Here is a 17,473-nt window from a genome sequence, read left to right as displayed (position 1 = left end):
TTGTCTTCATCAATTAAGTCTGGGTTTTATTTTCCAAACAGCTTTGTCGCACATTTTAAACTTCATGCATGTTTCTTTGTATGTTAGAAAATGAATAATATTTTATTACAATTTGCCGCAGTTTTGATTACAATTCACCGCAGTGGTTATTAAATTTACTGCAATGGCTATTACAATTTACCGCAGTTTACGTTTTGACTATTTGCCGCAGTTTTTACTATAAATTTGCCACAGTGCAGCTATAACCATTTACTGCAGTTTTTATTACAATTTACCGCAATATACATTTTACCGCAGTTTATTACAATTTACCGCGTTATTACAATTTACGTCGTAACACACTTCTACACTGCAACTTCTGCAACTAATGCAACTCTGCTACTACTACTACTACTACTGCTACTACTACTACTACTACTACATTAGCGAGTCTGTCAATGAACCTAATATGTATCAAGTGTACCACACTCATGACAAGCCATCGAAGAGTGCGTGGTTCCTCAATTCAATGAAACGAGAAATATAGGAATGTTCACGACTTTGGATTTTTCTTAACGAAGTGACGTTGTGAATCTATTCACAATCACTGACAATTTGAGGTTTCAGGTATTTAACTTCCATTTCATCAATTTCTTCATAATGATGAATCTCCGGTTTTTCTTGTTTTCTGCGCCTGAAATTGAATAGTTTCTTACAGGACATGAATACGGTTTGTGAACAATGTGAAAATATGAAAATGGGTTTAACGTCGCGTTCTAGACTTTTTCACTAATGTAGCGACGTGCATGCACACGCTTACCAGGCAGACGCTCTTATCCACCAGAACACGAAGGCGGTCTAACCAGAATATGTATATCTAAAACATATTATAATTATTTTTTACATTCCCTTACGTTATATGCTGGGAATAATATTTGTACGTAATATATATATATATATATATATATATATATATATATATATATATATATATCTGTCAGTTCGCTATAAGCGTGTTCGTTATTATAAGAGTATTTTACTGTATATAAGCTAAGCTAATGATGTACTCCTATATATTCATGAAAGGTGTTTCCGAATACAGTGTACTGGGAAGTTAATTCAAAATAACGGTCAACGTACCTAGTTCTTGCTACATGTAAGAGGAACACCATACCACCAATAACGATGACAGCAACACACAGTGGAACAACGACATACATAGGGACACTCTCAGCCCTGGATACTGCAATGTAGAAAAAGCTTAGTGTAAAGTATGACGTTTCTGCGTCAGTAAATCGATGCGAAAGCCGACCGCTATGCAAATATATTTCATGAAAATAATGCGGGTTGGCCCACCTTTGACATTTGAATAGAAACTAGATAATTAATCGGCAAAGACCGAGTACATTCATTTAAAGTTCGACTGGGTAATTAATAGCTTTAGTTTTACTTTTCGTGTTAAGATAGACACAATTTTTATGGATAACAACTTCTGTAATACTGGGAAAAGCGATGTTTCGGTATAGATCTTTATATCGATCGACATTGTGTCTATTTTGTCATCCGTCAACTTCTAAGTAATGCCTATCAAACAATTTTTCCCATTAGTGTTGTTCCTCCGCCGTGATATTGTTGGAAACCACACTCACTCACTCACCCATTCACTCACTCACTCACAGTTGGAAACCACACGCACTCACTAACACACTCACCCATCCACTCACTCACTCACTCACTCACAGTTGGAAACCACACTCACTCACTCACTCACTCACCCACATACCCACCCACCCACCCACTCACTCACTCACTCACTCACCCACCCACCAACCCATTCACTCACTCCTTCACTCACAGTTGGAAACCACACTCACTCACTAACACACTCACCCACCCACCCACTCACTCACTCACTCACTCACAACTTACGCTTTTTGGATATGTAAAGAAGAGCGGAGTGTGAACCTTCCTCGTTCTCCCCCGTACAGTTGTATTCTCCAAAGTCTTCAGTAGTCACGTTCTCGACGGTCATAAATGCAGTTGAGATCATTTTGCTTCTGTTTGTATAATGGGTCAGTACCCTACCGTGACGTTGCCATGTGACAACTGGTATGGGTCTGTAATAAAACAAACAGTAAGCTTATGTCTCAGACTGGAACCAATATTATTCATATAATGGAATCTGTAATATGACTTCAAGGAAGAGTCATGATATCAGAAGCAACCATTTTATTATTTCAAAAAGTAGGCAAGGGCTGACCATAAATAGGTCGCCTTCGGCACCGTTTTGTTTTTTGTACCGTATATATGTACATGTAAATATTTAGTAAAACGTGAAAAATTGTAAATTTTAGTTTCAACAAAAGCAGTAAACGACCTGACGTATCACGGGATTGTATGTTAAAACACTTCAATATCTGGTCAAGACGCGATTGCTTATAGGCAGCCGTCGTAAGGTAGGAATACTGCTTTGCAAGTGTTTGGCAACATATACCTACTTTTGCAAAGCAGAACGTGGTTATCCTTTTAACGATTGCCCCATGTCATATGAAATACGCCACTTGTGATGTCTCTTAAGTGTGTTCCTTGTTTCACCACCCTTTGAGCAATAGTCCAGCAGTATCACGGCGACGGGTAATACGAACTTTACAAGTAGAGAAGATCGTGAATATCCGGGGTAGAATAGGTCTTCAGCAACCCATGCTTTCCCTAATAGGTGACTATGCTTGTGGTAAGAGGCGACTAACGGGATCGGGTGGTCAGACTCGCTGATTTTGTTGATGCATGTCATCGTGTCCCAATTGCGTGGATCGATGCTCATGATGTCGATCACGGGATTGTCTGGCCCAGACTCGATTGTTTACAGACCGCCGTCATAGAGCTGGAATATTGCTGACAGCGGCGTTAAACAACAAACAAATAACAAACTAGGCAACCACACACCCCTATCTCTTCATAAAGTTGATAACAAAAAAGCCAGTACCTGCCGGTGAATATACATTCCAGCCTTACGTCTTCTCCTAGTAACGCTGTGGTTGTTTCACTGTATGATACCAATGTAGGTGGTGCTGAATGATTACCATCACCTAAAACACAAGACCTGTGGCTACATTACCTGAGCTTTGCTTATCCTTGGATCGGTTTCAAAATAACAGTACAGATATATGTTCTCAGGGTCTACGCTTTCATGATTGTCATTGACAGTGTAGAATAATCCAATAACATCTAAAACCAAACTTTGTAAATTGAATATACAGATGTATTACTTTAGTGAGTGGGTGAGTTCAGTTCAACGCCGCTTCTATCAGTTTGGTTATAGCTTAACGTGTCAGGTTGATGAGGGAGGGAAGCCCTTCTGAGACAAGTTTTAGACGTTCATCACTTCGGTGATATCAAATGCTGACAAACCTAGAAACAATCAGGGTGAACCAGGATTGTCCCGTGTTGACGCTACTGTTATAAAATAAAACTTTTACTTAATGTATGACTGTCTACTCCGTCCAAATGCGGGATCAGGTGGACAGGCTCGCTGACTTGGTAGAAGCATGTCATCGATCCAAATTGCGTGGATCGATGCTCATGATATCAATCACTGGACTGTCTGGTCCAGACTCGATTATTTACAGACCGCCGTCATATAGCTGGAATGTTGCTGAGTGCGGCGTAAAACAACAGCAACAACAAACCAAACCGTCCAAACGCAATACTGATACTAAGCTATGTTTACATCATACTTTCCACCGACACCCCATGAAGCGGTCACATGATGTGTACAAACCACTCTGTACCACTGTAACGTTTACAGGACTTCCAAGGTGTATTGTATCCTTGTTGTGGGAGCCGCACTTGTATTGACCGGTGTCACTTCCTTGAACATAGGCAAAGTGAAGCGTATCTGGAAACATTGAATCTATAAGAGTTATGGTTATATATCAACATGGACGTTTGAAATAAGTTAGATAGGATAAAAATTGATTAATTTTTTACAACGCGAGAGTAATTGTTTTATCATTTTATTTCAACCGCGAGATTATAAGACGTACGAATGGAAGAGTATTGTGCATGTGTATATTAACTTAATGGCTCAGACCGCCTCCGTGGTCAAGTGGTAGTGCGTCAACCCGGAGAGCGGAAGGTCCGGAGTTCGAACCACTGCCGCGTCATACCAAAAGTCGTAAAATGATGGTACTTGTTGTAACCCTGTCTGTCTAACAAGGACTGGTCGGCTCAGAGTTAGTATACTGTGTCTGAGTGGTGTATTCATGTTAAACAGCGGTATGGTATCTCAGTGGGCCAGCACCACAAATCGGCATCAGTCTGGGCTAGTACAAGCACACACACACACACACACACACACACACACACACACACACACACACACACAAACACACACATGTACGTCGCTATGTAAGTGCAATAATCTTGGACGCGACGTTAAACCCAATTTCACCTCACCTCACCTCACCTCACCTCACCTAAACTCACCTCACCTCACCTCACCTCACCTCACCTCATGGCTCACCTTCTCTGTCTTGCATAACTCTTTTAGTCCGCTCTATTTGTTGAAGTGTCTTGCCATATTTGTACCAGTATAGCAAAACATTTGTGTACGGAGGATTCCGACAGCGCAGAGAAAGACCTTCACCTTCTGTTGTTGTGACACTCATCAACGGAGCGTCCCAAGCGTTTTGATTCCCTTGTAATATAAATATATAACATGTTACAATATCTATATGCGTGACACAAGAACATTACATATTCAATCAAATCATGTATGGGTGTGTGCTGCCGTATTTAAAGCCAACCAGACAATACACATTGTTACAAATCCTTATCATTTGTAACAGGCATTAATTCTCTAACGGATGAGTATAGCTACTATGGGGCCTTTACACAGGATGGCGACCTTTGTGCCTCCCGTGTGCGACCATAATATGTGCCAGGTCGTCATTGGAGGCTCAAAGGAGGCAGAATGGTTGGCTAGGTCGTTCCAAGGAGGTACACATGAGGTTCAGGCATCGCGTTGAAAGCCATGGTCGCCGTCAATTTTTGAACATGTTCAAAACAGTCGCACAAAGGTCGCCAAGGAGGTTGGTTGCCCAAACGTGGCCCAAAGGAGGCAGAAAGGAGGTACAAGCACTGCCGCTGTTGCAGAATGAAGGCACAGTGGTCGCTCAAGGGTCGCCAGGTAACAGATGCGTTCTGCTGAAATATTTTCCCGTCAGTCATGGGCGACGCTTCTGTCTCCCTTGTGCCTCCTTCAGACGACCAACAGCGTGCATTGAACGATGAGTATGGCGACCGCCGTGCCTCCATTCGGCGACCACGGCAACACTTGAGACACCATGGCAATGCTTCTGCCTCTTTTCTGCCTCCTTTGAGCTACCTATACTGCCTCCTCAGTCTGCCTATAAATATCGGGCTTGTATCTGCAGTGTTTAATTGTGGTTGCAGACGTTGAACAACTCGAGCAGTTACTGCTGAACAACTGCTGGAGCAGTTACATAGAAACATGATTTTCTGGGTTTGGGTGACCATTGAGCGTCCTGGCCAGTTTGTGATCACTCGAAGGTGGCACGAAGGTCGCAGCCCTGTGTAATGGGGGCTGAAAGGGGGCTTAATATAGGATGCTACCAACCTTCTGCAGTCCTTATGACAGCGAGCGTCAAGAGTTCCAGCACTTTGATCAACATGTCCCTACAAAAAATCCAATGGCAGCAACATTGCAGGTGACAGTCATGTAGTGTCAGTCCATTTGTTTAAATCAATCTCACTGTGTATATTTTACATGTAACCACATCCTGTCTTCTTCATCCACTACTTCTCATTGTAATTAGGTGATCTTTGTTTGGCTATTTAGACATCGTGACAATTGCGCTGCCTAATATTATCAAATGACATAAAATATTAATATTAACGTGATGGTGATGTATGTATTGCCCCGTATGTAATAATACGGCTATATACTCATAGATATATTTAACACGTCCCATTTTAAGTCAGGAAGCCCAAAAGTCCAGAAACTCTAAGGTATTTGCCCAGTCTCGGTAAAAGGCTTTTACAAAATTAAACATGCTGTTTTCATGGCAACATACCCAGGAAGAAAAAATGAAAAATAATTGTTCAAAAATTTAATGTTTACACTATGTCGCCCATGGGCCTGTCCATGGGCGAGAACACGTTCCTTTACTTAAAACTCATGTTTTTGTTTCGCAAATACATTTATGTATATCTTTCAAGCATCATGACACAAAACTTAACTCATTTTAACTTAATTCAACGATTTTATAGCGATATTGAAATATTTCGCCCATGGGCGAGAAAAGGGTTTGGCCCATGGGAGAGAATATGTTCCTTTACTTAAAACACATGTTTTTGTTTCGCAAATACATTTATGTATATCTTTCAAGTATCATGACATAAAATGTAACTCATTTTATCTTAATTCAACGATTTTATAGCGATATTGAAATATTTCGCCCATGGACGAGGAAAAGGTTTGGCCCATGGGAGAGAATATGTTCCTTTACTTAAAACTCATGTTTTTGTTTCGCAAATACATTTATGTATATTTTTCAAGTATCATGACACAAAATGTAACTCATTTTAACTTAATTCAACGATTTTATAGTGATATTGAAATATTTCGCCCATGGGAGAGAAAAAGAATATTTTCCTTTGCTCAACAGTATCTTTAATGAACGATCTTTAATGAACCCGGCCTTGCCTCTCAAAACGTTTTGACAGTTTATCATACGAATTCATGCGCGTGTACACCATTTCATTGGCGTTATTTTCCAACGAATTAAAATTTAGTTTGTTTCTTTTTCATTTCCCATTTTATGTCTCGTTGATACTTCACACTGGGAACTTAAGTGACACTAGATATGCAATATACAGGTACACGTGCGCGTATTTTAATGGGGACAAATCCCGATTCGTCTTTAAATGCTCAACGTCTAGCTGAATATCTCACATTCTAGCGAAACTCGAAATAATTATTTCATTATATGCGGTGCGATGTTTACAGGCGCTTGAGGAAAACTTGAGTGAATATTATGACACTAAAGCAACTTTTAAATGCATTGTCACTTTTGGTATGAAAATGGTAACAGTTCAGAAAAAAACAACAGCCTTCTTATGATAATTCTCATATTCTCATTAGTACGTTGTATCTTATTACAGTGTCGGCATTATTTACAGGTGATTCCACAATACCTGCTCTCGGTCAATTACGATCTACCACACCACGCGTGAATAAACAGTTATGCAGGTGTTGCTGTGGGCAAATACCTAGCCTGTATATGTATATTTTTTTGTGGATAAATGTATTTCATATTTTCGTTGATATGTGGATATATTAAGCACAAAGACAAAAAAAGTTTATGAAAGATGAATTAGTGCCTTGATGTATTCAACGAGATGTGTATCATCGTTTAATGGGTCATTCAATAAAAGTATGTTTGGAGGAGATATCAAATGAGCCGCCCAATATACACATTGTCGTCCGGTGAACTACCACCCCACCCTGTCCGTAAGAGTTATGTAATCGGTACACCAATATATTTGATGCGGTGTCAGTGTGGAAGGAGTTTGAATTACGTCCGCCACTGGCCACAGAAATCCTCAAAGTATAGTAACAATCAACAAGGTCAATGCCGTACTAATTACCTAGTGACGCACGTAACAACGACTGTCAATCTGTCTGCTACAGCTACCATACCATCATCCCTAGGCCTGTCACAACTGGCATATCAACGGCTTATTCAAAATATTAATTGTAGAAACGTCGTTAAGAGACTAACGTATGTCGTATACAGTCCTCATATTTAATTAAAAAAAAGAAGTAAATACGTCAACTGGGAATTCAACTTGATGTTACCTTCCTTATATCAGCAAACAGCCCTGTTTGTGAAAATTTGTACTAGACATAAGATTTAAAGACTAATAAAATCAATTGTAAGACCGCATAGACCATAAAACCGAATTAAATATGTCTTGGTATCATCTCTTGTGTATTAGATGATGGTAATGACCTGAAATGTTTTAACGTTAGATTGGGAAGGAGAAACATTAAAGTGTTTTATAATACTTGGGAACATGAGCAATAAGATGTAACAACATAAACATGCATGGAATGGAATAGGGAAAATGGTGAAAACAAATTGAAATAGATTTTAATAACAAAATTATTGAACTAAATAACTTGCAAAAGCGGTGCCCAAACTTGTTTGACCGTGTTATGTGTGTTGTAGACTGACGACTAGCAAGTAATTGTCATACTGTACGCATGGCTCCATATACAAATTCAGATATACAACCGGTATGAAACTGAGAACTGAGATGCCAAGTATTACCTGCATTCACACACGGAAGCAATATACTTGTGTGTATGCCCTCTCCTTTGAAAAATGTATCACTAAAGTATTTGCACTGTAATAAATACAGTAATAATAAAACTTGGTAAATTTGGTAGGTCTCCGACAGATATGATTTTCAGTTATTTTACACCTTTGAGATACGGATTACGTACATGTAGTCTAGTCACTGTCTCTAATGTATCTGCTTGTTAGAAATTTCAAATGTCCTGTTATAGCACTGTTCCTAAAAAAAAGGCAGTTTCGTTTATCGGGTATAAATAGTTGATTTGTCTTGTCACGCAGTCATTTTTACTTGATCGAATGATTTCCACGAAAAATCCGGCAGAGAGTTCTGTATTTTATTATATACATGTATTGTTAATTGTAGAAGATGCTTACATCACTGTATCTCAGAACGCAAAACTGATAACATTCAAACATGTAATTAGTACACAGTTAATTGTTACATACAATTTCCTGCATATTCCTTTTTGAGTGAGTGAGTGAGTATGGTTTTAGGCCGCTTTTAGCAATATTCCAGTTATATCACGGCGGGGGTCACCAGAAATGGGCTTCACACATTGTACCCATGTCGGGAATCGAACCCGGGTCTTCGGCGTAACGAGCGAACGCTTTAACCACTAGGATACCCGACCGCCCTATTCCTTTTTGAACAAAAAGCCTACATGTATCCTGAAATCGGTGTCCACTGTTAAAAGGGTATTAGTGCAGTCAGCCATGGTAAATGGAGAGACAATAATAAGGCGAGTAATTATTGTCTGTTGCAGAATATGCGGTAAAAGTGTAGTCATTTATACATATACACATTACACATATACAGATGAAATACACGATATGATACAGTGCAAGAACAAACTAAGATACGGTTTCTATTAAAAATAATTATACGATTATGGATTTAATTAGCATGTTGAAGTTTTCAGTCCAACGCGGTTGAGAAACAGCATCGGCATACTCAACTGGAGTTGCTTTCTGTCGGTCGTAAGTTCATTGTTTGACTGAGCACACTTGTGTCGAGGTTGCGATATTTTCTTCTCTTTGTTGGCAGCCTGCCACCGGCCTGAATTTTGAGAAAGGTCTCAACATGGGACTGTTAATTTCTTCTTAATGATGTCAACAAGCTTACAAACTTGTAGATGTTGGGGCGGTTGGGACCAAACCTTTTCAGCTCAGAGTGCCACTCCTCCCAGTGTTAGTGGTCCTGGAACCAATAGTGTCAAACAGGTTCTGCACAATACGTCCATCAGATTCAACTGTTCAGCAACATTGTTACTGAATTTCAGAACTCTGTAATGATCAAGGATTTCGAAGGGGAAAGGCAGACGCACGTGGATTTACTCTTAGGTTATTATTGTCTTGAGTTCACATATTGGGGCATTTCATATACTAAATGAACAGAGTTCACCTGCACATGTCCACTTTAGTGAGACAGACTGTAACTAAAAATGCAATGAGCTGTAGCTGTCAATCCCTTATAACAACGACAACAACAATCAGGGTGAGGGCACAGTAAGGTTAAACCGTGTCCACCAGACAATCTTACACATATCAATTTACGGACTTACAGACAAGCACTATCAAGATTTAGATGCGGATGCCACAATTTAATGATTGGACTTGGACGAAGAATGAGATTGGATGAAGAAATCAGATAATGTTCATACTGTAGCCGTTATGGATGTAATTGAAAACGAATATCATATTTTACTTGTCTGCAAAGCCTTCTCTCAACTCCGGGAATCTTATATTCAACCTATTTATTAAAAACATCCTTCTGTTACAACATTTGTAAAGCTAATTCATTCCAAATGCCCTCAAACACTGTTAAATTTAAGTAAATACATATTTTTCGCTTTTAAACTGTATCCTACACTTCATCAATAATTGCTTGTTGTTATGTATATATTGTTTTAATCCTCACGTGTATATTGTAACTATATAGCTATCTATATTTTGTTTTAATATTGACAATGTATGTCCTGTGGGCCAGTAGCCTTTTTTACTTGAATAAACACACACAGCAAGGCAACTGCTGTGATGACAGACAATCTCAGGTGGCTAACGCCATATCTCCCATCAAGTCAGCTCTATTTTTCAGCGCATAATTATTTTTTTACATTTTGAATAAAAGGAATTAAAGAAATCATATTTAACAAACCTATACATTACCAAATACAAAACTTTATAACCCTTTCTAGACTTTATTCCAACTAACCTGGATCATTCAACTCGCTCGCGAGGTCGTATACGACTATAAAGTGAATACATCTACAAGTAACTTTTAACTGTATCATATATACTCATGATAAGCAATTATTTTCGTTCCCAATTCGAATGAGCACATTCTGGGGCTAAATCTACAAAAGGACAGACAAAATATTTCTTTGTACAATGCAAACGATACAAATGTAGCGGCTGATAATAGAGACAATGATTGAATAATCTGCAATATATCATTTGTTCTCGTTCAATCTATTGACAAGTACATATTGAAGTGATTGTAAAGTTTCAAGGAGTACTAACATGTTGTGGTATTATGAATGAATTTAGGATATGAATAGCGAAAAACAGTCACCATATGGGATGTACATGTTTAACTTGTCTTCCAGCACCACGCTTGTGCCGAGGCCCGTGGTCATAAAGTAATCGGTCCCACAAAAGGAGCAACAATCCCGCTTTACTTGCGAACAGACCAGTCAAGTATGACCAGTGTACCTGCCTGGTCTTACCTCCTAATTACTGAGCTGCCCAATACTAATAATATAATAATAATAATATAGTTTATTAATGTGTCATGTGTACATAATACACCTGGCCATTACTGGCCTAAAAGACACCTAAAATTATACAATCAATAAAATACATAAATAAAACATTATAACTAATAATATCTTCATATGTATACAATCACACGCATTATTCATTATGACCCACACACATTCAATCATGCACAAGTTCAACCATGTCAATCAACCATTCTTTATTCAATCTGCCCAACCCTTCCTAACACACACCCATGTACGCCCCAAGTCACACCATGTCACACAGTCATGCATATACTTTAATCCAGTCATTCTGTTTATCCCCAATCCCTTTGGTCAGTCTGTCATATTTCAAATTTTCTACTTAATCACCTTCTCTCACAAATAGTATACAACATATGAAACACAAAATTATACATAAGGATATTATTCACTAAAAACAGATATTTTTATATTATGGTAGTTTGGATAAGCACAAACTACTAATCTGCTTAATCACATTCTCTCATCGATAATGTACAACATATGAACATAGAATTATACCTTAGGATATTGCTCATTAAAAACATGTTTTTATATTATGGTAGTTTGGATAAGCACAAACTACTAATCTGCTTAATCACATTCTCTCACCGATAATGTACAACATATGAACATAGACTTATACCTAAGGATATTGTTCACTAAAAAACAGATATTTTTATATTATGGTATTTTGGAGAAGCACAAACGCCTTTTGCTGTACATAGTGTGCAAACATTTAGATAACTGGTACTGAATGTTGTCATTTTTAAGGAGCGACAGAAACTTTTCAAAATTTGAAAATTCAGTGAAATTTGTTTCTTGTATTTTTAGCTATGTTAAATATAGATAGTCTGATATCTTTATAGAAGTTGCATTCTACAACAAAATGAAATTCATCCTCTATGGCTTGCTTGTCACAGAGAGTACATAGTCTTTCTGAAAGAGGAGTGATGGGCTTGGTATATCTTCCACATTCTATATTAATTGGCAGGTTACCACAACGCAATGATGCTAATACACTTCTATATTGCCTTGGTAGAGACATTTTAACATAATGGCATGTTTCAATTTCTTGTTGAAATAATCTATAATTCTTAACTTGTTTCCATTTGAATTATTTTTGTCATTAAATAGATCTGAATACCACTTCTCTCTGTCTTTCTTATCCAGCTCCTGAAATGCTTGATCAAGGAACACTGGCCGGCTTGTGTTATTACAGTATTCATATACAGTCTGGCCTCTATTGGTGATAGCAAGCTTTTTAACCATGACCATAACCCTGTAGTCCCATGATGATTTCCGCCTTACTGACCACCTGTGAATTGAATACCTATTATTGAATCTGGTTCGGCTGTGACAGCTCTATGAAAACATCTAAACACTTCAACTAGAATCTTAGTCTGTTGATTTCTCCATCCCATATCACCTCGTACAGCAATATTTGAGCTATTTTTCCGAACACCCAGGAAAAATCGACCGGCTTTGTTTTGTATATGGTTAATACTGTCATACTCTGGGCAGAGTAAGCAACTCCAACTCGTTGAGTGATAGAGCTTAACCAGATTATGATTGTGTTTGCAAGTTGCGTTTGATCTGTGCCGGGTTGCAGTTGTTTTATTAGGCAAGACTAGGGGTAGTTTTTTTCAATGAAACCTTTTAACTGTTGAGTTTGTTTTGCATTCATGTCATTAAATACCTTGTTAGGTAGAATAATAACACGTTATATAGATTAAACATCTCCCTAACCTGAGTATAATCTCACATGTACTCTAAGCACCGTAGTATATTACTTTGAGGAGACATTGAGTAGGCATTGTATGCTGTCGGAATGACTTTACGCAAATCCCTGCGTCAATGGATCCCGTGAAGATCCGGGGTAGAACAGATCTTCAACCTACCATTCTTGGCGTAAAAGTGCGAGAGCGCTTGTCGTAAGAGATGACTACCGTGATCGGGTGGTCAGGTTCACTGACCTGGTTGATGCATGTCACCGTATCCGAATTGCGTGTATCGATGCTCATGATGTCAATCACTGGATTGTCTGGTCCAGACTCGATTATTTACAGACCGCCGTCACATAGCTGAAATATTGCTAAGTGCGGCGTTAAACAGCTAACAAACAAACAAAACTTTGAGGAATTCACAACAATCACTATGACGAGGTTTGCATATCTTGCAATCAACCTGAATCAAGTTACTGGAATGTCAAACCCGGGCTTGGTTAAAACAAGAATTACAGTTAGATCCGCTACATGTCGTAGATCTCCTGTAGTCAAGAGATGCAATAGCGAGGCAGCAATGTCAATTTATAAGGGACAGACAACTACTCGAACATATATAAACAGAGCAGCCAAAGATAAAAATGAAATCATATCATGTACGAAAATAGAAATCATATCAACACAAAAAGAGAAAGTGTATGACTACTAAAACTTGCAACAGATATGTGTACCCTACGTACACACACAAGAGCCATTTGACAGTCTACAAGACAGTTTGGGTACCCCTTGTGTTCAGGAAAGTTATTTAATTCAATAATTTTGTATTAAAATCCTTTTCAATTTGTTTTCATCATTTTCCCTATTCCATTCCATGCATGTTTATGTTGCTACATCTTTTGCTCATGTTCCCAAGTATTATAAAACACTTGAATGTTTCTCCTTCCTAATCTAATGTTAAAACATTTCAGGTCATTACCATCATCTAATACACAAGAGATGATACCAAGACATATTTAATTCGGTTTTATGGTCTATGCGGTCTTACAATTGATTTTATTAGTCTTTAAATCTTATGTCTAGTACAAATTTTCACAAACAGAGCTGTTAGCTGATATAAGGAAGGTAACATCCAGTTGAATTCCCAGTTGACGTATTTACTTTTTTCTAATCAAATATGAGGACTGTATACGACATACGTAAGTCTCTTAACGACGTTTCTACATTTAATATTTTGAATAAGCCGTTGATATGCCAGTTGTGACAGGGATGATTTTATGGTAGCTGTAGCAGAGAGATTGACAGTCGTTGTTACGTGCGTCACTAGGTAATTAGTACGGCATTGACCTTGTTGATTGTTACTATACTTTGAGGATTTCTGTGGCCAGTGGCGGACGTAATTCAAACTCCTTCCACACTGACACCGCATCAAATATATTGGTGTACCGATTACATAACTCTTACGGACAGGGTGGGGTGGTAGTTCACCATACGACAATGTGTATATTGGGCGGCTCATTTGATATCTCCTCCAAACATACTTTTATTGAATGACCCATTAAACGATGATACACATCTCGTTGAATATATCAAGGCACTAATTCATCTTTCATAAACTTTTTTTTGTCTCTGTGCTTAATATATCCACATATCAACGAAAATATGAAATACATGTATCCACACAAAAAATATACATATACAGGCTAGGTATTTGCCCACAGCAACACCTGCATAACTGTTTATTCACGTGTGGTGTGGTAGATCGTAATTGACCGAGAGCAGGTATTGTGGAATCACCTGTAAATAATGCCGACACTGTAATTAGATACAACGTACTAATGTGAGTGAGTGAGTGAGTGAGTTGGGTTTAACGCCACTTTTAACAATATTCCAGTTATATCACGGCGTGTCAGCTTAATGTGGGAGGAAAGCCCGAAGTGATGCAGGTCTCAGACGTTTACCACTTCGGTGAAACCCACGAGCACGGGTATGGTGCTGACAAACCTAGAAACATAATAGGGGCGAACCGGGATTCGAACCCACCAATCATAGGTTTCTAGTGTGACCAAGGGATGCAACTTTGCACAGCGAATCGCGGCGCCTTAGACGACTGGGCCACCCGTGCCCCCCGTATGAGAATTATCATAAGAAGGCTGTTGTTTTTTTCTGAACTGTTACCATTTTCATACCAAAAGTGACAATGCATTTAAAAGTTGCTTTAGTGTCATAATATTCACTCAAGTTTTCCTCAAGCGCCTGTAAACATCGCACCGCATATAATGAAATAATTATTTCGAGATGATACTTGAAAGATATACATAAATGTATTTGCGAAACAAAAACATGAGTTTTAAGTAAAGGAACATGTTCTCGCCCATGGGCCTACCTATTGGCCCATGGGCGACATAGTGTAAATATTGAGTTTTTGAACAATTATTTTTCATTTTTTTCTTCCTTGGTATGTTCCCATGAAAACAGCATGTTTAATTTTGTAAATACCGTAGAGTTTCTGGACTTTTGGGTTTCCAGAATTAAAATGGGACGTGTTATTTAATTAAATGAAACTACCAGGGCTTACTTACCGTTCTCCATCCACGTGTCGTGTCAAGTTTCGTGGACTCTGTGGCGATGTATGTCCCGGTATCAATGTCCGACTATCAACAGTGACTGACTGACACACAAACTATACTGCCTACTTTCTAATTCCTCTGTCAGTAGCGGCGGGCTAGCCTAGTGGATAAGCGTTCATTCGTCACGCCTGAGGCCAAGTTTTCATTCTCCACAAGGGTACAATGTGTAAAGCGCGCTTCTGGTGTTCCCGTAGTGATATTAAGGCATATTGCTGAAAGCGTAAAACTATACTCAGTGATATTCCTTCTCCAAATCATTGTCATGCCAAGACAAGAGACCGGTGTCTGAACTTAGTGGCTCACGGAAGTGTACAATATGATTTTTATATTACTTTAGTTACATCACTTGCATGTCAGCTTAATGTGAAATGGACGCTTACAATGTTGAAACCCACGAGAATGAATAGAATTATAATGATGACAACCAAAAGATCATTAGCTGGAATATAAACTCGCGTTATCGATTCAACCTGTAGAAAAAAGCATCGTCTTCGAGAATGTAACAGAGGCGTTATGGTAGCCTAGTGGTTAAAGCGATTGCTCGTCACACAGAAGGTCCAGGTTCGATTCCCCACATGGGTACAATTTGTGAATCTCATTTCGGATGTCCCTACCGTGGCATTGCTGGAACATTGCTAAAAACTAAAACCAAAATAATTACTCACTCAGTCTCTGTGACAATTATTACTGTTTTGGATAGGTTTTATTTTGAAATGTTGAAGGTAAAGACTGACTAAATGTTTGTCTTTTCTAATAATTTTTTTTTTCTTTACCGCAATCTGATTCACGATAAAGTGTGAGTCAAGCATACAGTGCGAAATCAGCCTCTCGCGTGTACGGCAGTCACAATAATATGATCTTACAAGATATACACAATCTAGTTTTTGTGAACTCCCGCCTTAGTGTACTGTGACTGTATCAAACCCGACTGAGATACCCCATCGCTAGCAAACATTACTATCCTTCTTTAAAAGGCTATCGCTTCCTTTTCACGAATATACCTGAAGTGCGATCGCCTGGTCAGAGTATATTGAATTGTATTCTACCCTGGTCTGAAGACAATATCAGTTACACCACAGTGGGAGAGAAACCCGGAGGAACCAGGATACACGTCATAGACGTTTTCAACTCTGGTGAAGTCCGCCAACACTAGTATGATTCTTACAAACCACAAACAGGTCGCATCCACGATTGCAATTATTTGCCATACCCTTCATACCGATTTGGACGATCAGGACACATGATCGGGTGAGATTTTATATAACTAACTCACTGTCGATCGAATTGCAGGCGATATAAAAAAGATCATAATTTATGTAAGTATGCATGTCTAGTATGGTTGATTATTAATAAAATAGCGTATCGATACTTGTATTTTTAGAAAATATAGCATCATATCTTAATTTTCGTGACAAACTAATTTATTGTTGCAGTTCTTACACTGTTGTTACACTGCTGGTCGAAATTAGTTACCTTTCGAAATGCATAAGGAAACAGTATATGTAAGTGTTGATTCCACAGAACGATTGCAGCTATAATAGTAACGAAGAATAATCAAGTGCTGATATATAATTCTTGTATTTCAATACAGTGTTATTGTACAGCGTTAACCTTCTGTGGTAAATTCTTGCACATTGCCCGAAGGATGCCAGCGAAAAGAATTGCGCTCTCTTACCAAGATTTTGGCATCAGGAATTACCAGCAGTAATGCCGTTTTAAAAGTTATTTCAGTTGTGGAAGGGCATGCCGTGGTCAGCTCAGTGAGGGGGGAACGCACAAGTAGATATGTAGGTATCTGGTAAAACCCACGAGGATCAAATCAGGGATTCAAACCCACGACAATAAGTTCCTGACAAGGGACGTTACTCCATGGACCGCTAGGTCACCGGTATTCACGGAATTATCGAGTTGTTTCTGTTATCTAGGGGAAATCAAGATGCGTGGCTTGCTCTTTTGTCATTAAAACCACTTTCGAAACA

At 38.6% G+C, this 17,473-nt stretch overlaps 1 protein-coding gene across 1 annotated transcript; it reads right to left on the bottom strand.

Annotated features, from left to right (window-relative positions):
* Positions 1-573: 573 nt before the first annotated feature.
* LOC139460936 (contactin-3-like) lies at positions 574-15,513 on the bottom strand. The gene is made up of 8 exons (XM_071242414.1): positions 15,447-15,513; positions 5,618-5,676; positions 4,502-4,675; positions 3,758-3,874; positions 2,963-3,065; positions 1,909-2,096; positions 1,120-1,222; positions 574-673 (listed from the first exon to the last, which is right to left on the bottom strand). The coding sequence occupies exons 2-8, from the start codon at positions 5,670-5,672 to the stop codon at positions 574-576; spliced, it is 840 nt and encodes a 279-aa protein (XP_071098515.1). The 5' UTR covers positions 5,673-5,676; positions 15,447-15,513.
* Positions 15,514-17,473: the final 1,960 nt, after the last annotated feature.

Source organism: Haliotis cracherodii, unplaced genomic scaffold (assembly GCF_022045235.1).
Source record: "Haliotis cracherodii isolate W230 unplaced genomic scaffold, xgHalCrac1.p SCAF_1, whole genome shotgun sequence".
Lineage (NCBI taxonomy): Eukaryota > Metazoa > Mollusca > Gastropoda > Lepetellida > Haliotidae > Haliotis > Haliotis cracherodii.
This window is presented reverse-complemented; position numbering and strand designations above follow the sequence as displayed.